The sequence below is a fragment of the Xiphophorus maculatus genome, chromosome 8 (assembly GCF_002775205.1).
Source record: "Xiphophorus maculatus strain JP 163 A chromosome 8, X_maculatus-5.0-male, whole genome shotgun sequence".
Taxonomy (NCBI): Eukaryota; Metazoa; Chordata; class Actinopteri; order Cyprinodontiformes; family Poeciliidae; genus Xiphophorus; species Xiphophorus maculatus.
The window spans coordinates 6,865,166-6,888,317 of NC_036450.1; the positions used below are offsets into that span (position 1 = coordinate 6,865,166).

A 23,152-nucleotide genomic window follows, 5' to 3' on the forward strand; every position below is an offset into this window, starting at 1 on the left:
TGAAGTTGAAGACATTCCTGTTGACACTTTTTCCTTTCACTAAATTTTCTACTTGGCTACAGCGCCTTTAAAATTTACCTTCTGTGGCCTATAAAGCCTAAATATTCCAGATTTTTCTGTATTATAAGGTCAAAATTAAGTTTTACTTTTTAAATTCAATTACTGGAACTTTTTTAGTGTCACAATTTAGTTTCTGATGCATAAAATTCAACTCATAAGAAGTCTGTTTGGGTTTTACTATTTTTATTTTTAACGAGATTGCTCAAAGGCGTCATGGAAAAGTTCTCGGATTTGAACCGTCAGTGGATTGAAATCTGCTCCGATGGGGTCCAGTTACAGGAGTTTGTGAAGAAGCTCTCATCGGGTTAGAGGCGTGACTGTGTACGTGGGGGCATGCATGTCCCCACCGACCGAGGCAAACTGAGATGCCATGTTTATACATTTCAAGCTAACGGTTAGCTCTCTGTATGGCAAGACATTGTAGCATATAATGAACTCTGGAAACATATATATGTAGATTTTTTGTTTTGTTTTGTTTTTTAAAAATATAAGTATTGGGATTTATTTTTTGTAAAAGTAGAACATTCTTCAGAGTTAAAGGTGAATCTGAAATATGGCAAGTCAGGTTGTAATATAAAGGAATTTTAAAAATGTAGATATCGCTATCTAAAACAGTTTTTCCTAATCTCTAATATGTCAGCTATTTCGAAAATACTTCTTTTCAAATAAATTTATTTAAAATAAATGGATTTTCAGCTGTTTAGAAATAATATTTAATTTTTTCTGTGGATATGCTGACCTCCCTAGGATATATTAGGTGATTAGATGTTTACTAGACAGCAGTAAAAATATTTTTATTTTATTTTATTTAACCCTGAGCTTGCTGTTTTCTGAAAACTACGCTCTCGTCTAGCTGTTTCCTTTAACTACATATAACTATAATATGATAAATCGACTTCCCATTGTTTTTTTCTAACTCGTTACGTAATCTGACTCCGCACCCACCCCGGTCGAGTCAAACAGAGGCTGTTACGTCATCCCACGGCCCCGCCTCCTAGGAGCTGTGATTGGCTGGTGTCGGCAGCTGCTTGTAGGCCAGCTAAGCCTACGATAACAAACGGCGCTTCGAGTTGGCGTCTCAGTTTTTTGGTTCTGTTGCCCAGGGCTGACGACGCCTCGGCTCGGTTACATTAAAGCTCGTCTGAATGTGTATATAAAGGAGCAGTTGTAGCTCTTAATGCAACCCTCCCTCCTCACTCGGAACCACCATGTCCGACGCGGCTAACGTTACTTCTACAGACAACAACGGAGACTCGGGGCTTAACGGTAAGCTAACTGCTACCAACCCGATGCCCTAAAACATCCTTAAGGCTATTTTTCCCCTCTGCTACCGTCTCTAAATACTCTGGTTTATAAATAAAAGTCGTTTATAGATCGGCGTGTGTCAACAACAGTGGTTTAATTTTCACATTTATGTTTTTTTTTTTTTTGCAAGCGAAGCCTCAGAACAGGGGGAGGGCCTAGCACGTAATGTTCCGTGTTTATTGACAGTCTGTGGAGCGACAGTTAGCTTGTTAGCGTGACAGTGACGTGAACCAATCAGCGCTTCCCTGGAGGCGGGCTGGACTCTTGTCAACAGGCCTAGTTGGAAGATGTCCAACGTGGTGAAACTGACGCAACTATTTGATAGTTTGCCCTTAATAACAGCGGTTTATAAGGTAAATAACCGATTAATATTTATGTAAGATACAACTATGACATAAACTATAAGGTGTTCACTAAATATTACACTGCTGCACTGACTCAGGCCCAGCTAACAGGGGTTGGAAAATGTTTTACAGCACTATTTAGGGGGGAGCTGTGACTTGGCCTGCTATTTATGGTCATGACAACAAGGGGACTGAAGTTTTAGATATGAGAAAGGTGGAGGAGTCGCTTGGTTCACGCTAGTTAAAGGTGGATGAAGCAAAACATGTTTTAAATTGTAGCTAGATGTTTTATGTTTTTATTCTCATTCTCTAAATAAAACCCAGTGCAATCAATCTCTCTAATTAGTAAACGCAGCCCATCTGTGTGCAGTGTAACCCTGAACGGACCCTCTCCACTGTAAAGCATGGTGGTGGCAGTGTCATGCTGCAGGGGTACTTTCACTCGGAGAAAATGTTGTCAGTAGTACTCAACAATAAACTAAGTATGAAGTAGATCAGTTGAACAAATAAAGTAATCGGATTTCTTTATGGGATCATAGATCCAGAAATTCAAATAGTTTTTGCTAAATTAAATTAAAGGCATCCGGTTTGCTTATTATTTTGGGGTTAATTAAAGAAAACTGAAAAATATTTAATCTATTCTCATCAGTTAAAACAGTATGTAAATCAGTCTTAATTTTGAAACAAAATTCTGTTTTTAACCAAGTTTTAAAACATAAATTATAGGCAGGTTTTGGTACACCAAAGTGTAAACCTGTCACAATAAGTAATTAACCAATTAATCGCATGATAAATTAAAATGTGCTCGTTAATTTCCATCCTGATGATTAATATTTTTATGAAGGTCAGTTGTGTTTGTTTTTTATTTATAGTTTTTGGTTTATTTAGGATATTTAAAATATCTTCCAGTGTCGAGTGTTCTGGTAGTTTTACGCCATCATCAATATATTACTTGAACATGGTCACAAAATTGTTTAACACAATAATTACTGGGACAATTTATAAAAAGTGAAATTTTTATTGCGACAGGCCTACCAAGATGTACTTTAGAGTATAAATCAATGAGTAGATGTTGTACTATTCACATGAAAATAGAAAAGAAAACCAAAAATGTTGGAGAAGATGATAACTTTCTGTTTCGTTTAACATGTGTTTAATTAGATTTCAATTTAAAAGTCATAGTTTTATCCTAATTTATTTAATTTATACTTGAATTGTAGTCTAGGGGGCCGCACAAAATCAGCCAAAGGGCCGCAAATGGCCCTCGGACCCCGCTTTGAGAATCCTTTGTTTAAATAAAAAGTCCAAACTTTTATCCATTTTAGAAAACTGATTTCCACCTTCTAATCTGATTGAGCTCTTTGCCTAAATTTTGAAGTAAAAAACATGAATTATTTCAGGCACATAAAATTCAACCTGCACTGCAAAAACACAAAATATTACAGAGTATTTCTGGCCTAATTTCCAGGCAAAATATCTTGGTACATTTGAAGTAAGACAAAGATAACTTATTAGTAACCTTTAAGTAAGAAATAGGAGTTTGTTTTAAGTAAATAATTCCTTAATATTGATGAAAACGTTCTGGTTTCACTGGCAGATTATTTCACTTATAACAAGATGTTTTTTCCATGTTATAAGTGAAATAATCTGCCAATAGAAGTTGTACTTTTTAATCAATATATAGGAATTATTGCTGAAAAGTTACTTGTAAGTTAGTTTTTGTCTTATTTCAAGATGTTTTCAGTAGAAACTAAACCAAAAATACTTGGTAGGATTTTGTGTTTTTGCAGTGAAAATCTTCTTACTCTTGGATTAATTAGATTATTTGGTGAATCTTGTGTTCATGTTCAGATTATTCTTCATACTCCCGTCCGTGTTGCTCTGTTTTGGTATAAAACATGTTACTTTGCTCCCATCTGCCCCTCTGGTCCAGCAGAGAGGTCGCATCACGATCCAGCAGCTGATATTGTCCGTCTGGCCAGAATGTTCTGAGCGATGGGCGCCATGGCAACGCGGCTTTGGCCCACCGGGCCGGCACAATGGCCCGCGGTCCGCCGCGTAATCCGCAGGTTGAGCCCGGCTGCTGGCCAGAGGAGCAGCTTCTCCGTTTCTGGCGTGTTTTCCTGTTTACGTGTTTCTGCTCTTCCTCGTTGTTTTGTTACTCTGAAGCGTCTGTAACAAGCCGTCCCTCCTCCTCTTCGTCCTGCTACTCTTCCTCCCCCTCCTCTATATTTGTACCGCTGCCGTCTGAGCTGCAGGTCCATGCCGGAGCTCACGTACGAGCCGGTGGGAGCGTTTTATTCCCCAGCCAACGTCTGCTCACACAGGCCAGCGTTTACTGCCAGCTGCAATAAATAGAACCAAACCGTCTGGTGGCTTTATTTCTCATCCACACTCTGGCCTCACAAATAAGTGAAAAACTTTCCTACACCGACTTAACGAGACCAACTTTATTGTCACAAAATGTACGAACATTAGCACAGGTTTTGTAAGTTTATAATTAGTGCCAATTTTATTTTATTTTGACAATTTTAGACATAAAAGTGGTTTGTTGAATCAAATATTGTGACTCAAATCTTATCAGAAACACGACAGTTTTTAGTTTAAACTCAGAAATAACATTAAGAAGTTGTTGATTGTTAGGCCTGCTGCAATAAATCAGGTTAATCACATGATGAATTAAAGCAAACTCAATTATTTCCTTTTGTATGATTAATTGTTTTTCTCTTTTCCTACCAAAAACTGGATGATAAAAGATTTCAGTTTTTCAGTTTTGGTCTCAACTATTCGTTTTTGTTTGTTTACAGAGACTTCCTAATTAATTTTAATTGTTGTTCTGTTAAACATTTTAAATGTTTTCCAGTTCCAGTGTTGAATGTTTATTAAAATTGAAAGTTTATTGATATTTGAGATTGTGTTCTTGCATTAAGTGACTTGAAATGATCTCAAAACAACAATATTATCATTTTATTGCAAAAACTTCTGGGACAGTTTATTCTCCAGTAAAATTAGTTATGGTGAGTTTGACTTTTAAATCATTATTTTCAAACTCTGTTACAGGTTTTCTCTTTTTAAAATCTTAATACTGTGAAAATTAAAACTGAATTTCACTGAAAGTTGATGAATCTGATAGTAAAATCACAAAAGGCCTGGCACAACAAGCAATAAATCAATAAATTAAGGTAAGTTCAATAAAGTCTATTTTTATGATTTATTGTCCTTTTTCTCTCTTTTTCTACGAAAAACTGGATGATAAAAATCTTCAGTAGAAGCTCTTATTTTGAAGGATATATTTGTTTACAGTTTTCATAAATCATTTTATTTGTTGTGTTTATTTTGGATATTTAAAATGTTTTCCAGTTCCAGTGTTGAATGTTTATTAAAATTGAAAGTTTATTGATATTTAGAATTTGTTCTTTTATCACTTAAAAATGGTCTCAAAATAACAATATTATCATTTGTCATAACATCTGAAACAACTTATTGTCCATCAAAATTAGTGATTATTAAAGGCCTACTTAACTTTAAATGAAAACAAATTCGTTTTTTGAGTGATTTTTATAATTCTAACCATATTAATTGTGTTACGTTTCTTCTTCTCTGGTCATTTCTGATTATTTATCCTGGTTTAACCTTCTGGAAAACATGAAGGAGTAAATTACCCGTCCGGTTCCTCCTCGCAGGGTCCTGGGTGGAGTTGGAGATGAACAGAACCCATCAGGCCCAGTCGTCCTCGCCGGCCGGGCCGGCGCCGGGCCTGCTGCCCCTTCCTCAGGTGGAGGAAGAGGAGGCCATGGTGGGGGGGCTGGAGCACGTCCCGTCGTCCTCCTCCATCCACAACGGAGACATGGAGAAGATCCTGCTGGACGCCCAGCACGAGTCGAGCCGCAGCAACTCGTCCTGCGACAGGTAGGCCCAGGAAAAGCTCCGCCAAAACAAATCCTGGAACAACCTGGAGGTTCAGTCAGGTGTTTTCCAGGTTTGGAAAGTGCTTGATTATTCAAACTGCACAGGTTTGTAATAAAGGGGAATAATAATAAAAATTTTATTGCGCTTCTTTGGACTCTTTTCAAGAGAAAACGCTATTTACATTTGAAATGAGATATTTTTAATAATTAAAAGAGATTTCTTTCTCAATGTCTGAAGTTAAATTAGAGGAAACATTTCTTGCTTTAGGTTAGTAGGAAATACCGAAATTATTTCTATTTACTAAATTCTATAAAACACGTGTGTCAAACTCGAGGCCCGGGGGCCAAATGTGGCCCGCCATAACTTTTTATGTGGCCCTTTAGATTCTAAACCTTCTGTGCTTAAATATTGTTATATTAATCAAGTTGAACCAGTTTTTGCCTGAAAATATGGAAAGATGTTCAATATGATTTAACTTTAATAAGTCCTTACTGAAGACAGAAATGGATATTTATTCATATTTTAGACTTTTTTAAACGGTTTTATCAACACATTAAAGCCCTTTGAGATCAAGAGTTTGACATCCCTGCCATTAAACGTAGCAATAACATTTTAACAATATTTATTATTCTTTATGTTTTACATTTTTTAGCTTTTATTTAACTAGTTAACTTGATTGAGAATAAATTCTAATTTTTAACAACATTCAGAAAACAATAAAACAGAAAAAAATCAACAAAAGAAACAGACTAAAGGAACTATAACAGTCAATCATTTTAAAAGTAGGAACATTTATCATGAATGACTTACTGAAATAAATGTTGGCTTATATTTTACACGTTAAATAAAATTATTAAAATTGTTTAATTAGTGTTTTGTCGAGGTTTTTTAGAGAGAAATTTCAAAACATAAAAATTATTTATATTTTAGTTTATCTTGCTCCTGCTGTAGAATGTAGAGCAGTAATAAATTATATAACGGTGAATTAAAACAGTTTTTTGTTGTTTGTTTTGTTTTTGTGTCTAATTGGAAATGTTTGAATTTTACTGTAGGAAAAGTTTAGAAACTGCAGGAGTGAAAACCAAAGGGAAATATAAAAAATATCCGTCCTTCCTTTCAGTCTGTGGAAATATCTTTTTTTGTGAATTTGTATTTTTCACATACAACCGAAAAGTTTGAGTGTGGAGAAGTTTCAGAAATGGTCTCATAAACTATGTTGACGCTTTGTTTTTAATGTTCTGATGCATTTTCCCTCATTGAGAACAAAACATTTTCTGTCAGTTAAATAAAAACAATGAAGTCATGAAGTCCAGGGTCAGAAAAAGGTCAGCAGTTTTATTTACGGAAGATAAAACCAGAGCGATGTTGACAACGAGGTCGGTGTTTTATGAAGCGTGTTAAAAACATGCGACCCTTCATCCTGTGGACACATCATGTGCCTCTGGAGCGATAAAGAGGATTTTATCAGCCGCTGGACTTACAGCCACCAGTGAGTCGACGTCTTACGATGTTTTCAAGCCAGGAACGCTGAATCAGCAACCCGACTCAGCAGCTTTCTGAGTAACAATATCATCATGGAGCGTTTTTTAGTTCACTTAATCCTCTAATTCTTCCACTTCAGCTTCTCTTGTAGAAAGGTCAAGATGAGGAGGGAGCCTGTGCTGAAAAACATTTACTATTTTACTTTTTCTTCCCTTTGCGCTGCCATTGTTTGCTATTTTGAGTTGAAGGTTTCATTATTAAAAAAGCTAAAGCTGCTGGAGCTAGCTTGGATCACCACGGCAACAAGTATGGCTCTATATGAATCCACTTAGATCACCATGGTAACAAAGACGAAGCTTTTCGAATCAACTTAGATTGCCATGGTAACAACATTGAATGTATTTAAACCCACCTAGATTTCCATGGCAACACAACAGTCTATTTGAGCCCACTTAGATTACCATGGTAACAAAGATGAGTCTATTTGAGCTCACTTAAATCACCATAGTAACAAAACTAGATCTATTTATCCCTCTTAGATTACCATGGTAACGAAGCTCAATATGCTTCCCCACGCAGAAAAATGGGACCGACCCAAAATTTAGATTTTTGTCGGACAAATTTAACAGATTTTAAATTTTAAAAGCTCTTTAGAGTCTTTACTGAAGTGACCTGGTTTTAGATTGATTTTTAGTTGCCAGATAAGTAACAATTTGCTAGAAAACAAATTTAACCTTTTTTTAAACTTAATTTTTAAGTCTAATGAGAGTTTTAAATAAAATAAAAACTATTCTGGATAGTGATACACTGCAAAAACAAAATATTACCGAGTAATTTGGGATTAGTTTCTAGCGTAAATATCTTAGTACACTTTAAATAATTTAAAAATAACTTACAAGTAACTTTTCAGAAAGACATAGGAGCTTGTTTAATGTAAATAATTCCCTAATTTTAATTAAATAGCACTTGTTCCACTGGCATAATATTTCATTTGTTGCAAAATATTTTTGTCATAAGTGTAATAATCTGCCAGTGGAACCACTACTTTTTAATAAATGTTAAGAAATTACTTTCTTAAAACAATACAAAACAAAAGTTTGTTTTGTCTTATTTCAAGTTTATGAAGATATTTGCACTAGAAAGTATACTTTAAATTACATTGTAATATTTTGTGTTTTTGCAGTGTATCATGATCCAGAATAGTTTTATGAGTTTTATGAGTCTGAGCTAAATGTTTCTGAATTAAGTCAGAAGTTATTAGCGTTGTGTGACAGTAGGAAGGGCAGATTTGTTTTCACGCTGTAAAAACTAATTGGTGAAACTGCGGTATTATCTTTATTAAACTGTATCAGTCAGATTTTCTTTGGTTTCTGCTGTTTGCTGCTTTTCACGGCGCAGCCCGCCGCGGCCCCACTCTCCCCAGGACGAGGGACAGATCATCTTCGACGTGGACACGACCGGCAGAAGAGACAGCCAGGTCAGACGCTTGTCCCGTTTCCACGGAAACGCCAGTGCTGCTGCCATCTTGCTCCCCGTCATCTTGCGGTGTTTTTGATAACTCGCCTTTCCTGCTCCCGTCAGTCTGAGGAGGACGCCCTGGACAAGGAGAGGGACATGGACATCCTGATGAAGGACGCAGACTGGGTCGCCGACTGGTCCAGTCGACCGGAAAACATTCCCCCCAAGTAAGGTCTCCCCACGTTTCCATAGCAACAGGCGTCCGGGTCCATGTTTGTGCACAGGAAATGGTCAGTCTGAGTACAGAGGAGACTGTGATACTGAAACAACGATATATAAAATATTTTATGTTTGTCTTAACCGTCATTTAGCTTTATTATTTTACGTTTTTTAAGTTTACAATGGTTTTAAACTCAAAAACATTAATACAGCAAAGTTTAATGCCTAATTTTCTGTTTCTTAGTAACGACTCGCTAGATGTTTGTGACACGACTACAAATATAAGCAAAAACTAAAAAAATAGACTATGAAGAGAAACTTTTTTGTTTTGTATTTAACATTTTTGGTTTAAGAAGAAAATCTCATCCTAAAAAAAGTACAAAAGGCCACATTTGTGTCATTGTTGAATTGCACAAAAGGGGCCACAAAAATCGATCCAAGGGCCACAAATGGCCCCCGAGCCGCAGTTTGGACACCCCTGTCTTAAAGCATGTTAGCATGTGAACAGATTCACCTTCATGGATCGTTTTGTTTTAAAACAGTGTGACTGGAATTTCTATTAATAATTATCTATAATTACAGCTGAAAACTAAAACAAACATCAAGCAGCATGAAATGTTTTCCTTCCAACTACTGATTTAAAGAAACACTAACCTTTTTTTCCCTCAGTGTCTGAAGTGAAATCAGTCCAAATGTCTCTGGTTTTAATAAATTAAGAATTAAAATGATTTTTGTTTACCAGATGGATGAAACGATCAGAGTTAATGTTAAGGTGTGTGTTTAAGGTGTGTGTGTGTGTGATCTTTTCTGTCCCAGGGAGTTTCATTTCCGCCACCCTCGTCGCTCGGTGATGCTCAGCATGAGGAAGACCAGCGCCATGAAGAAGGGCGGGATCTTCTCTGCCGAGTTCCTCAAAGTCTTCATCCCCTCGTTGCTGCTATCGCACATCCTCGCTCTGGGCCTGGGGTACGAATTAACTGACCAACACATTATCTATCAGTTATTGACTATTAATCGATTAATCAGGTAGAAAAAAATGGCACTTTCTGCAGATTTTCAGCCATTTTAGTGAGAAGTTCAGCTCTTTCTGCTTCAGTTATCTTTATTTATGATTTTTTTCAGTTACTGATTAGTAATTGCACAACAAAAGTTGCTTTTTATTTAAGTTTTTTACAGAATTTGAAGCTAAAAGTTCCACTGTCGGTGTTTTTGGTAAAACATATTTAAAAACAAATCTCTTCATTTTATTTTGTATATTTTTGTACAGTTTTGTCTTAACTATTCCCCTGATTGTGTTGTTCTATTGGCCAATTGCTTTTTATTTAAGTTTATGTATTCCAGTTAACGATTAATCAATTACTAAATTAATAGACGATTAATCATTTCAGCCACATTTGTAGTCGAAAACAACTCAGTTAACAACTTTAGCTTGATTTTCAGGTTCAATATTGTATTTTTATATCAATTTAGCATATTTGTCTCTATATAAAAGGCTAAATATGGTGTCCCTATAGAAGTACTCACTATTCCATGTTTTGTTTCTTTAAAACCTCAAACTTCACTGTTTTATTTTGATTTTATGGTGAAGTCAGGCTTTTAGCAGGGCAGCAGGATTACATAATGCAAACTTTTTTGAAGGAATCCATTATAAATTTATTATTTTCAGATGTTTTACACAAACCGTGTTGCTGTTTTATTAATTTTTTTTTGCTGATCCTGTGATTAAACCGGAACCAGTGCAGTTTCCCAGCTCGACCAGCAAGGGGAGCGGTGCAGCAGCTGCAGCAGCAGCAGCAGCTGCAGCAGCAGTGTGCTGCAGCTGCTGCGCTGCCTCTGATAACATGTGCTGCAGCAGTCAGAGTAAAGCCGAGGTTTGAGCAGGAACGAAACGCGTTGTAACGTCTGAAGTCAAAACGATTAAAGTTTTTATTTGCTTGCATTACGCTCCCTGAGTTCATGTGGAACTGATTTTTCTCAATCATCGGCTTCTTTCATGAAAATGTTTGAAAGCTCTAAACTTTAGGTTGTCCAAAGTGAGGCGCGTGGGCCATTTGTGGCTCTTGAAATGATTTTTTTGTTCTAGCACAATACAAATTTGGGCCCCATCATGACTTTTAATATTTAATTAGGAAAAGATTTTAGAAAATAATGACTGCAATACAAAGTATTATATTTATATTTTAGGCTCATTCTTATTCTGTGGAGATTTTTACATTTATTCTGTAAATTTAACACTTCAAGACAGACAGGTGACAGAAAAACGCGATTTCTTTTCAATGTGGGTGAAGTGGCAGCTACAGCCAAATGGAGCTGGTTCTGTTGGCCTGGTTTGACGGTTCCTCTGCTCCTCCCGTCAGTGTTTACATCGGGAAGAGGCTGACCACGCCGCCGGCCAGCTCCTTCTGAACCCAAACTGAAGAAAAGTGCCTGAAGAGAAGTTGCCACGACCCGTTTCTGGAGGATTTGTGCTGTTGTGAGAAGATTGCCCGTCTCATCCCTCTTCCTCTCCTGCCTGCCTCCTCTTCCTCCTGCTTCTTTTTAACCCCTCCTGCTGTTTTCCTCTAACCATCTGCAGCTTTCTGAGGTCGTATTTTCCCCTCTAGAAGTTTCTAAGCGGATTGTTGCAGCGTTGAAAACAGAGACTGACCAGAGATTGTGCCACCTGCGTGACGTAGCCCAGCTCTCGATCACGACCAAATTCAGGCCCAAACGCAGCCTGGAAATGTGATCGCGCCTTTTTTCTTTTTCTGAAAGTGGCCATTTTTTTTCTTCTTCTTCTGCTAATTGTGTCTACTTTATTTATTTTGCAAACAGTAGTTGTCTACAGAGACAGCAGCCAACTCAAACCTTCATTCTGACCAGTTTTGAGAGAAAAAGACACTTTGACACTAACTGGGAACCAGTTTGGGTTGCACACACTGGAAAAAAACTAAGTATTACCAAGTAGTTTTGGTGTAGTTTATAGTGGAAATATTTAGGTATGCTTAAAATAAGACAAAACAAACTCACAAATAACTTTTTATCAATATATTGGAGCTTGTTTTAAGTCAATAATTCTTTAATATTGATGAAAAATATGGTATTTTTTTCTGCCAAGAAACTCAAAAATGTTTAGATTAATCTGAGAAATTTTCTTGAGAAAATGTAGAAATTTCCAAGCTCCAAAAGTGGAAAATTTGCTGGGGAAAAAAAATCTCAGAAATTTTCTGGAAAAAACTTGGCAATTTCTGAGTTTCAAAAATTTAACATTTTTGACTTTTGAATCTCGAAAATTTCTGAAAATTTCTGAGATTCATCTCAAAACTCCTGAGATTTTTTTCTACCAAGTTTTCGACTCTTCAAGCTCAAAACTTTCTTGTTTGTTCTACAAAATTTCTGTGATTAATGTAAAAATTTGGTGAAAATTGGTGAAAATTTACTCCTTTCAGACGTAGCAATAATCTGCCAGTGAAACTAGTAATTTTTCATCAATATTAAGGAATTATAGACATTAAACAATCTCCTAATTTTTGTTTAAAAGTTCTTTTTAAGTCAGTTTTGTCTTATTCCAAGCGTACTAAGATATTTACACTAGAAACTAGATAAAAACCCTCGGTAAAATGTCGTGTTTTTACAGTGCAGGACTCTTCAGGTTCAGTCTTGCTCGTTTTAATTGACTTTTTCCTGAATGTTTTTCAAGAAGAAAATTTTTCACAAAGAAATTTAAAGTTTCTATTAGGAGTTTATAGTTTCAGAGATGCTTTTGTTGAAGGAAAGCAGCGCTCCTGAACTCCAGCGAAGCACTCCGCAGATCTGCAGGTGATAGAATGTGGCTGTGCAAACATAGAAAAGCACTAACAGACGGTACTTGCATGACGGCCTCAAACCAGGAATGAGAAAATGATTAAAAAAATGGATGATTATTATTTACAGCTCAAAAAATTCTGTTTTTAGAAGTTAGGATGTTAAATCCGAGCAGTGAAAATGCTCCGACTTTGGACTTGTTGATGAATTATCATCGAAATTATCATTAAAAAAATATTAGATTTTCTACGTTTTATCCCTAAATTAAATTCCTAAAATAAAAAAATCTGAAAGTATAAAAAACTAAAGGGCCTTTTACTTTAATTTCTAATTAAATTATATATTTGACCTTTTACTTACATGATCATAACTTCAATATTTGTCAGATTTATAAATGAATCAATTTTACTTTTATTTCGCCTCCTTAACTTCTGAAACCAGATGAAGCATGGAAGGTAAATAAATTAAATAATCAGATCATAAAATAACTGATTTCTTTCTCCTAAAATGTTATTAAAACTCTGGAATTTCAAAATAGAAGTTTACTTTTATTATCTCTCTTCTGACAGTTCACTCCAAGTTTTTTCCTTCCATTAAACTTTCCATCAATGTTTGTTTCGAAGAGAATTGATTCTATTTCTCTTTCTAAAATGATTTATTGGTCTTATTCTAAATTTCTGAGGAGCTGAATTTTATGTTTCCATTGGCTGTAAGTCATAATCATCATAAAAGTATTATAATTTGTTGATGGGTTTAACTGGCACCATCAGCAGATGCTTTTATTTCAGGAGGAAATAAATGGAAATTGTGATTTTTACTCTCTTTTTTTTTGCACTTGCTGAACAGAAACAAATCAAGAACGTTCCCCGTTCCCTCATCGAAACAATTCAACAAAACAGCTCAGCATGCCTCTGCATTAAAAACCTTGTAACTTCCTGTTTTGTTTTCTAACTTCCTGTTTTGTTTTTGTTTGCTGCCCCCTTGTGCTGGTGCTTGTATTTGTTCCTGCTACAGTTAAACCTTACATTTTGTATTCTTTTCTGTTTTTTGTTTTGAACCGTTTTTGTTTCCTGCTGTCTAAGAAGCGATTGTGAACGCACACACTGGGAATCAAGCTTGATGTGAAAATGTTTCAAAAGCGGGAAAATAAATCTCCTTGCTGAAGGAAAAGGAAAGTGTGGAGAGAGATTTTCCTCCATAAGACTGGTCTGAGAGAAGTTCTTGTAATGATGCATTTGCTTTAATTTTTTCCTGCTACATTGAAAACATTGATAAACATTTTGTCAATAAACATGACCTGAGTGGCTTGGTTTTGGTTTTTTGTTAAAGATATTGGACGATTTCTGGTCCAATTGGTTAAATGTTAGTTTTGTAATCATTTTTTAGCTTTTTCACCTGATTTCTGTTAATTATGGTGATGTCACACTGTGTGAGAGACATAAGTCTCTGTAAAATAGAGTTTTGCTGTTCTAAAACACAATTATAACCATAATGGAGTATTTAGCATCAGTGGTTAGCGTAGCTAACATAACAAAATTAGCAGGTGAGAATAAGAATTCATCCCTAAAAGGTGCCAATACTTTAAAATCCAGCTTAATCCATAACAGAAGGAGTTTAAAAGCTTTAAAGGACAAAAATAAACAACTTTGTGGTGATAAATTTATCCTTTATGTTAATTGAAGTCTTGCTTTCTCTCGCTCTGCAGCAGCCTGAATGAATTCCATGCCTCAACATTTAGTAAAAAAATATAATTTTTGAAAGAGGTGGACTCTGTTTTTCTATTTAGTGTTCGACCGATGAATAATTTTGGATTATTTTCGACCACAAAACGGCACAATTTGACATTTTTCAATAAATTCACTTAATGGAAAAATTTATTTTTGAAAAAACTCGTCTTTAGTTAAAAAGTTTTGCCACTAATATGAAGTGCGGTGTTTTTTGGCCGTATAAAAATTGGTTTAGTTTGCAAAACTGAAATGAAAAATCTTTTTTACGCAAACAAACTTATTCACTTCCGATTTTAAATGTGTTTCTTATTTAACAAAAACACCACAATTAAAAAATAGTTTTTTCTACATTAGCGAAATGATGACAGTTTTTCACACATTTCTAATGAAATCTGCAAAATGTTAATTCATAAGGACTATGTCTCCTTATACAGTATTTTATGCTAGCCTAATAATGGAAAGTTTAGTAGAAGGAAAACTGTTCTTGAATTTTGCGTCTTAATTAGGTGTAAGCCATAATCATCAAAATTGACTAAAAGTTTGAAAATGTGACTAATTATTAGTTCCACTATATAAACTGAATTGCTGGAATAATATATAATGTTCTAATTAATTAATATTCATCTGTTTGTTTACATATTTTGAGAAAACGGTGGATGCTGTGAGCGTATATCTGGGTGTGTAGCAGCTTGTGGCCAGAGCTGGATAACGTTACATGAATGGAAATCTGAAACCATACACAGAAATCAACCTTTAATTTCCAGGGAAGCAGTGCACTCTGGTGGGAGATGATCTGCACTGCTCTCTGTTGTCCCATCCTGTCAGTTACACTGAAATGGTCACAGTCAGTCTCACTTAAACCTGTCAAGATGTACACAAAAATAAAAATAATAGAGATATAAAACCACATTGTGTAAAATAAATAATTATAATGTATTTGTATTTACAAATAATTGTTTAATTACATGTTGCAGGTTATCCAGCGTGTTCATTCCTGACATATTTAAAAATGAACGATGCTTCCGCCACCTTCCTTATATGGAATGTCAGGACACCTGTTATCGGCCAATCAGAAGCTTCAACACCGGCGGCTCCGCCCACTGCAGCTGATGGCGTTGCTATGGGTTACAGGGTGGCGGCCAGCTCCGTCTCTATGGTGAGACTTCATGTAGGCAGCTTCCACTAACATATGAACACACGGAAAAAGGGATTATTACAGATTTAACATGATTTCTGTATAAACCTGTTCTTTCTCCTCCATATCAGAGGAACGTTTCACAACGTTAGCTTTGTTTGGCTGCTGTTGACATCAAAATAGCAACAGGTTGTGCCGCGATGCTAACATTAGCTTCCAGCAGCAGTTAGTTGTGCTCTATCTTCTAAACTCATCTAGCAGTACTGCCGTAGTGATGCTAGCTAACCTCATTTAGCCGCTAGCTGCCACAAAGTAACAAGGTAAGTTTGTAACATTGCAGCTAGCTCTCTTAGCTTCTTTCACCCACGTATCTTCAGCCATTTTGGATGATAATGCTGTGGGCAGGATGGCTCTCCAGTAGCAGTCAGTCTGAAGAAGCTTCTGACTGAAGACTTGCTGTATTCTGACGCGCTAGCAGCTCAGTTTCTGGGATAACAAAAACCTACTAATCCACTTCATTTGCTTTGCTGCTTCTCTTTAAATCTCTGTCTGGTAGGAAGACGTTAGAGTTGGGGATATTATTACCCCCCATTATGATGAATGGTAAAGATAGTTTAAACTTTCTCCTTCTCTGTCTGCTCCATCCATGAAGCCTCTATTTCAACTCCTGTGGGATTTTGGGCCACAGCGCTGGTATTATTTGACCTTTGTTGCCATGGTTGCGTATCATAGCAACTCTCCAAAAACCAGAGTAATTTTAAATATCCAGTCTCAAATAAAAATGTGATGGAACAAAAGTCTAGAAATAGAACAAATCAGAGCTGAAGTACCACAGCTACAAAAAAAATGTAGTCAGACTTTTGTTTGTTTTTTAGAATTCTGCCTCTAATCTCAAAATTATGATATTTTCCTCAGAATTATGATTCTAATCTCAGAATTCATTTTTTTTAGAATTCTATTTGTGTTTTTTTTCTCAGATTTCAGACTTTAATCTCAGAATTCTGTTTTTTTTTCTTACAATTCTGAGCTTAATCTCAGACTTCTTTATTTCTCAGAATCTGGACTTTAATCTCAGATTTTGTTTTCTCAGATTTCAGACTTTAATCTCAGAATTCTGGTTTCAGTCTTAGAATTTTAAGATTAATGTCAGAATCCTGACTTCTTTTCTCAGAATAATTTTTCTTATAATTATGACTTTAATCTCAAAATTCTTAGAACTCTTAACTTTTTCCTCAAAATTTTGACTTTTGATGTCAGAATATTAACGTTTTTTCTTTCAGCGTCCCTAATCCTTTCCAGTTTCTCCTCCATCATTGCTGCTAAATAACAGCTTCAGGTCTTTTGTGTCTCATTTAATCTAGAATAAAAACTAGGCAATTTGTGAAAAATGTGCATAATCTCTGTTCATACTTCAGTCTGAACAGGCAGAACCGATCCAAAGTAATCCGTCCATGTTTGCACTCCCAGTAAGTGGATCATGTCTTGTTTTGCTGATGTCAGTTTGTCCTACATCTGTTATGGATGCCAACGTCGTGCCCTAACTCTCCACTCAGATCACTCTCTCTCTTTTTTTGTGGCCTGCTGCCAACTTTCCCCAAACTATTTAATCTGTCTCTGCTACAAAAAACACATACATTCAGGATTTACCGCTGATATTCAGACGTGTGTTTCCACCCCCACTTAATCCCCCGGGAGATTTAATGGCTGCAGTAAAGAACCATTAGCTGCCCACCGCGTTGTTATGGAAACTGGGCCGGCATGGATTCGCCGCTAACTCGTTCTCATGGCCTCAGCTAGGGAGAGCTTTTGTCTGCTCAGACATTGACATGTGTTAGAGTGCGCTGGTATTGATCGTCATGCAGCACTAATGTATTTACAACTCACGGAAACACTCCACTTATGATGCTAAGCTAAAGATGAATCATGGTGGAGCAGCCTTGGTAATTATTTATCAAGGCTGCTTGAGTAAGGCTGCCTGAATAAGGCTTTCATTTTTGTTTTTATTCTGTAAATAAATTTACTTTGTCTGATTACAATTTGTCTAAAATGTAACAGAAGAAATCTGCGAAGAGGCAAATATTTTTTTTTACAGCCATGACGCTTAAAGATAGCACTACAAGTTAAAGTTAACATTACAGCACAGCTAGCTAATATCAGACGTTAGCCAAAACTGGTAGTTAAGTTTAGCTTTACAGGATATTTAGCTAATATTCAAAATTAAAGGTAGCACTGCAGCACAGTTGGGTAACATATGATGCTACCCAACTGAAAGATAAAGTTAGCACCACTGGACAGTTAGCTAATAGCAGAAGTTAGCAAAACTGGAATTTAAAGTTAATACTACAGGAGAATTATCATTATTTGAACTTAAAGTTCGTTTTGTAGCACTGGTAGCTAATATTTAAACTTAGCACCGCAGCACAGATATCTGACATCAGAAGTTAGCACTATAAAACAGATAACTAATATCTGAAGTTAAAGTTAGCATTTCAGGAACTACCTCATATGAAAAGTTAGCCACAACTGGAATTTAAAGTTAGTACTACAGGAAAACTAGCTAATATTTTCATCTAAAGTTTGTTTTGTCACACAGATAACTAATATTTTTGTCGTTTTTTTGGCACAGATGTGTAATATCAGATGTTAGCACTAGAATATTTGTAGTTAAAGTTTGCATTGCAGCATAGCTAGCTAATATGGGAAGTTAACCACATCTGGAAAGTAAAGTTAGCACTATATATAAGATAGCTAGTTAATATTTGAAGTTAAGGTTAGCATCATAGCAAAGCTAACTGCTGCTGGAAGCTAAATCCTCCAGCAAAGCTAGCAGGTAAAGGAAGGTATCACAGCTTTGCTGCTTCTTGCACAATTTCAGTCCATTTTTGTTGGACAGTTTCTGCTGGACAAAGTTTCCTCTCATCTAAAGTTCATCTTTATTCAGAAAATAGCTCGATAGCTTCTGCTGTGTTGTTGGTGGGATCAGTGGAAGTGGCCAAACTTTGGGTTGTGAAGGTGTGGGTGTGGTGCTGGAGGGACAGCGCCCTCTGCGCACGGACTGGGTGTGGCTTTCAGGAACTCTCCAGGGTCCTGATCGGTTCCAATTCAGGTTCTGATCGGTCCAATCGGCTCGTTTGGAAGAAACCCGATCTGAACCGGCTACAGGTAATTCCTCATCGGTGTGAACAGAGAGAGGAAAACTCCTCCCTGGTCGGTTTATCTGACAAAGCCGCGCTGTGGTCTCCCCACCTTACGATGCGGGTTCGTTTGGACGGATGAGTAAGCAGTTCGGGATTGTTGCAGAGGTCGCTTCAGCAGCTCCTTTTTTTAAATCTAATCTCCATTATTTCTGCCGCTGTGGGAGTGATTTCAGTGATTCCTTTTGTCACAGTGCGACCACCTGCGCTCCGGAACCGGCTCAAGGCGGCGGCTGTCCAGCTGGAGACAGGCAGGACTGAAGGAGGAGGAGAAGAAGACAAATCAAAAGAAAAGGAGCGGCCCTGAGCGTCTGTGCAGGCAGGAAAAATAAAAATAAAAAAAGATGTCAACCGCTGGGGAAGTGCCACCTTTTTTCCACAGCGTGGGTTCCGACAGCCCCAACAGGCCCAGGCAGAAATTCTGCGGCGTGTTCTGCCCGGTGGAGGGCTCCTCCGAGGCGAAGACGCTGGACTTTGACGCGCTGTCGGCGTGCAGAGGACGGAGCGCCGCCGGCGGCAGAGTCATCGACCGGCAGAGCGACATCTCCCAGCCCAGGAAGGTGGAGATCCGGGAAAGCACCGGCAAGGAGGCGCTCCAGAACCTGGACGACAGGCGGGTAATTTCCCCCCGTTTCAATCCCACATGGTACCAGAGATGTGACCCGCTTTTTCTGCACTCACATCTTTCATTCAACAATTGGTCGTTTAAATCTAAACGTGCGCAGGATGAGTAAGTTGAATCCTGCGTGAACCGCTAACTTGGCTGGACTGCGTTTCCCAGAAGGCGTTGCGCTGAAACGAGGCGTTGATGCCTAAGAGCTGAAGGGAGTGGCTCTGCTTTTTCACCCCGATGGTTATGGAGTGAAAAAGTCTTTAAATAAAATTCATTTATATATAAATTAATGAATAGATGACGCGGTTTTATAAACGCACAGGCCTGTCACACTAAACATGGTGATTAATTGCTGCAGAAGTCATTGCAATAAACAATAATATTTTGGTTTTTATCAATTATCAATAAACATTAAATTCTAATCAACATTTAACACTGGATTTATTTTGGAGCGCATTTTTTCCATGACATTAATCTAAACATTTCTGGGACGGTTTTCTTGCAAATTCGTCATTTTTTCAAACTCAGTTTTCATGTTTTTTGAGAATTTTTTGTAGATCAATTTTCAAATTTTATCTTTTTTTTTTTTAGCTCAGAAATTTCCTTGTTTTTTTCTAGAAAATGTCTGAGATAAATATAAAAAATAGTTTTTTTCTTGCAAATTTTTTACTTTCTAAACTCAGGTTTCTTTTTTAGAACATTTTTTACTTTATTGTTAAAATTTCCTTTGAAATTTTGTTTTGAATATCTTTTGCCTCCGGAATTTCCTTGTTTCTTTCATGTTGATGTTTTGATTAAAAAAATATAATAACTGAAAAATAAATGTAAATTGCATTTATGATAGACTTAGAGTATATAAGTATTTATTGTATTTAATTATCTCATAGATATTTAAACACCAAAACATTTCATGGAAAAGCAAGTCACAAATAAATTTATAATCTAACCAGTAAATAAATATTTGTGTGAGATATTTTTAAGATATTATTGATCAAATCTGGAAAACATTTGAATGTTTACATAATTTATTAAATACATATTTAATGAAATATAAAAACAAATCAATAAAATCTGTAATTTTGCTTTTTTTTTGTTGGTTTTGGTAACTGATTAAAATCTGAACATATTTTCTAATGTTTTATGTTTAAAGCTGCGGCTCCTTTAAGAGCTTCCTGCTGCTAAGAGCTTTGGGTCGGGTTGAATCGCTGCATCCTGTTACATATTGATTGGCAGCATTAAGGAACCGAACCTTTTCCACCCGACATACAAGAAACTCACCCATTATGACTTTACTTTCTCTTTACTGCAGCAATATTAGTGTAGAGTTTACAGCTTTTAAAAGTTATATAACATTATATAGTTGCATTTAATGGCTCTGATGCTAAAAACATCACCAGGTTTTAGCGGCGGAGTGTCTTTGTTCTGGTTCTGGTGGGAAAAAACGTTTCAGCGTTTGTAGTTAGGATAAAAACACGATGACGTATCAGGGCCGCTACAGATAGAAAATAAAGGAGTAAATTTACACCCATAAGCTCAGAAATATTTAGATTAATATCAAAAATTGTCTAGAAAACAAAAACAAGAAAATCTTAGAGTTTTTTCTGTACATTTTATTAAGAAAAAGCTTTTTCTAGAAGAACTTTTTTCCCAAAGTTGTTTATGTAGTACATGTCCCACAAATGTTGAGATTATTCTCAGTAATTTTCAAGAAAAGAACTGAAATGTTCTGAGCTCCAAATATTGTCAGTGTGTGGGAAAGAAACTTTGAGATTAATCTCAGAGAAATTCAGCAAAACACAAAAGACATTTTTCAGCTCCAAAAGTTGAAAACTTGCTAGAATTTTTAAACATTTAGATTAATCTCAGAAATTTTGAAGAAAAATGTTCAATTTATGATGAGTTTCTGCATTTCAAGAGTCAAAGTTCTTGGCTATAATAATCTTAATATGTTTTGTTTTTTTAAAAAAAGGAAAATGAATTTGACACCCCAGAATTAAATAATCAGATCATTTGTTGGTGTAATTGAATTGAGCCGTTGCTTAGCAACAGTCATCCAGATTTATTTGATATTTCCTCACATTTCTCATGTTTATTTGTGCAGCACAATTCAAGTCAATGAGGTTCAAAGTCAAAAATTAGTAAAGTTTCATCACGCACACTAAATTTGTTCTTCAATGTTTCCTTTATTATGGTCCAAAAGCAGAAGAAGATTGTGTTTTTCAGTCTTTAGTTAAAGGAATGTATAAAATAATCTCCTATTGTCTGTAAATGTTCCTGCTTTAGCTCACAGTTTAGCCTCTAGAGGCAGAAAAACGTCTTTATTTAAATAAAATCCCCGGTTTTTGGAGCCAGTTTGTGATTAAATCAGATCCTGGAGTTAAGATGGCTGCTGGGCGTTTCTTCCTCTCCCTCCATCCTAATCCATGAAGGGAATTGATGGCATTACAGCCGCTCGCCTGTCAATGGAGCAGGGCGAGGCTCTGCGCATGCGCGGTGCGGACCCTCCCAGTGCGGGCTGCGCCTCCTTTCTGCTCTTGTCTGGTTCCGCGTTGGGAAGGTAACGGGTCTCGGCGCGCCGGTGGAGAGCTGGGTTCGGCTGTCAGGGTTCGGGTCTGAACTTCCGAGGCGGTTTGGGTCGCTCCAGGTTCGGCTGTTTCCGCTCCCTGTAAGAGGCTGCGCGCTGATAATCCGCACTCCTCCGTCTCCAAGAGAAAATCAACAACAACAACAAAAAATACACCCAAAACGAGCAGGAGCGCCGGGAAAAGATGTCCGGATACCAGGGCAAGAAGAACATCCCCCGCATCACAGTGAGTCCCCGGCTTCCTGCGGGTCAGTCCCGCGGCTCGGGTTCGGCGCGGGCCTGCGGGCGTGGACGCGGGATGTCACCGGGGTGCGTTTGGTGACGCAAAATCTCAGCTCAGATCTGCAGGAGTTTGTCTCTTCAAACGCCTTTTTAAAAATGATTTTTAGCAGAAAGAAGCAGCGCTGTGTCCGCAGCATCTCTGCAAGTGCCTGCGTGGATCCGAGCTTAGATTCCCCCACGCTTTGTCTCCTGCGGTTTGCACGCCAGTGGAGATTTCACGCCGGTGGTCTTTGTTAGGTGGGAGCACAGCGATCCCCCTCCTCAGACTGCCTTTTTATTCATTTATTTATTCCTCCAGGACAGCCGCCTTCATTCCTTCCGCGCTATTTTCAGCAGATATTAGCCGTGGGAGCAAATTATTCCCCTGAATTCACGGCAGAGCTGCAGGGATGATGGTTTCAATGGACAGTGGCGAACAGGGAGGGGACGCAGGGTCCTATTTCCTTCATGTTTCTGCTTCAGCTGTGCAGAGGGCAGGATGCATGCAGGCAGGGCAGGAAGGAGGTCAGCGTCTCTATAAACTGGAATTTAAATCAGATAAAAAGATAAAACATTTACAACAGGGGAGTCCAAATATGCAGACGGAGACTTTTAATTTACATTTGCTTACACAAGAAAATGTAAAATGGTTTAACAAAAAGATAAAGCCAAGTTTATTCAGACTTTTACCAAAATCCGCACCAAAATCAGCTTTTTATGCCTTAATTTATTCCTTAAACTTGGATAAATATGGTAAGTGTTTAGAAACAAAGTGACCCAAATTCTGTTTTTATTAATTAAAATGAATGTATTCAATCAAACCTAAAAAAACAAAACAAAACAAAAAAAAATGCTTTTTTAAAATACAGCAAATGTGCAAAAAAAAGGAAAAATAAGTGTAAATTTCTGTCAAAATCTCTGAAATTTTGTAAGTTTTATTCGTCGGTTCAGATACATTTGTCAGGTTTTGGAAAATAAATTGCCTGGTGACCAGAATCGGATGATTCTTCACAAACCGACAACAAAGACGTCAAGAAAAACTCACCAATTGCAGTTTTGTCGGACGATTTCTGTTGTG

At 36.9% G+C, this 23,152-nt stretch overlaps 2 protein-coding genes and 1 long non-coding RNA gene across 4 annotated transcripts in view; 2 read left to right on the plus strand and 1 right to left on the minus strand.

Moving 5' to 3' along the window:
- The first annotated feature begins 1,076 nt into the window (after positions 1-1,076).
- Positions 1,077-11,837, plus strand: LOC102236145 (BCL2/adenovirus E1B 19 kDa protein-interacting protein 3-like). Its single transcript, XM_005799682.2, has 6 exons — positions 1,077-1,326; positions 5,393-5,618; positions 8,499-8,577; positions 8,682-8,785; positions 9,594-9,743; positions 11,135-11,837. Exons 1-6 carry the CDS (start codon positions 1,269-1,271, stop codon positions 11,181-11,183), a joined length of 666 nt encoding a protein of 221 aa, XP_005799739.1. The 5' UTR covers positions 1,077-1,268; the 3' UTR covers positions 11,184-11,837.
- Positions 11,838-14,627: 2,790 nt separating this feature from the next.
- On the minus strand, positions 14,628-18,752 carry LOC111609515. The gene is made up of 3 exons (XR_002753159.1): positions 18,669-18,752; positions 15,253-15,469; positions 14,628-15,148 (listed from the first exon to the last, which is right to left on the minus strand). It is a non-coding gene; the product is annotated as an uncharacterized LOC111609515 (long non-coding RNA).
- Positions 18,093-23,152, plus strand: part of LOC102235555 (dihydropyrimidinase-related protein 2) — a 30,070-nt gene continuing 25,010 nt past the window's right edge. Inside the window, exons 1-2 of one of the 2 annotated variants that reach the window (XM_005799680.2) lie at positions 18,093-18,724; positions 18,811-19,233. In XM_005799680.2, coding sequence (XP_005799737.1) covers positions 18,961-19,233 — 273 coding nt within the window. In that variant the 5' untranslated portion in view covers positions 18,093-18,724; positions 18,811-18,960. Of the gene's footprint in view, positions 18,725-18,810; positions 19,234-21,355; positions 22,040-23,152 lie in introns of those variants that run through there. The other variant, XM_005799681.2, reaches the window with a different exon arrangement.

Coding starts and splice junctions, on each gene's coding strand:
- LOC102236145 (XM_005799682.2), top strand. CDS start 1,269: ATGTCCGACGCGGCTAACGTTACTTCTACAGACAACAACGGAGACTCG. Junction 1,327..5,392: donor CGGAGACTCGGGGCTTAACG/GTAAGCTAACTG, acceptor TCCTCCTCGCAG/GGTCCTGGGTGGAGTTGGAG. Junction 8,578..8,681: donor CCGGCAGAAGAGACAGCCAG/GTCAGACGCTTG, acceptor TGCTCCCGTCAG/TCTGAGGAGGACGCCCTGGA.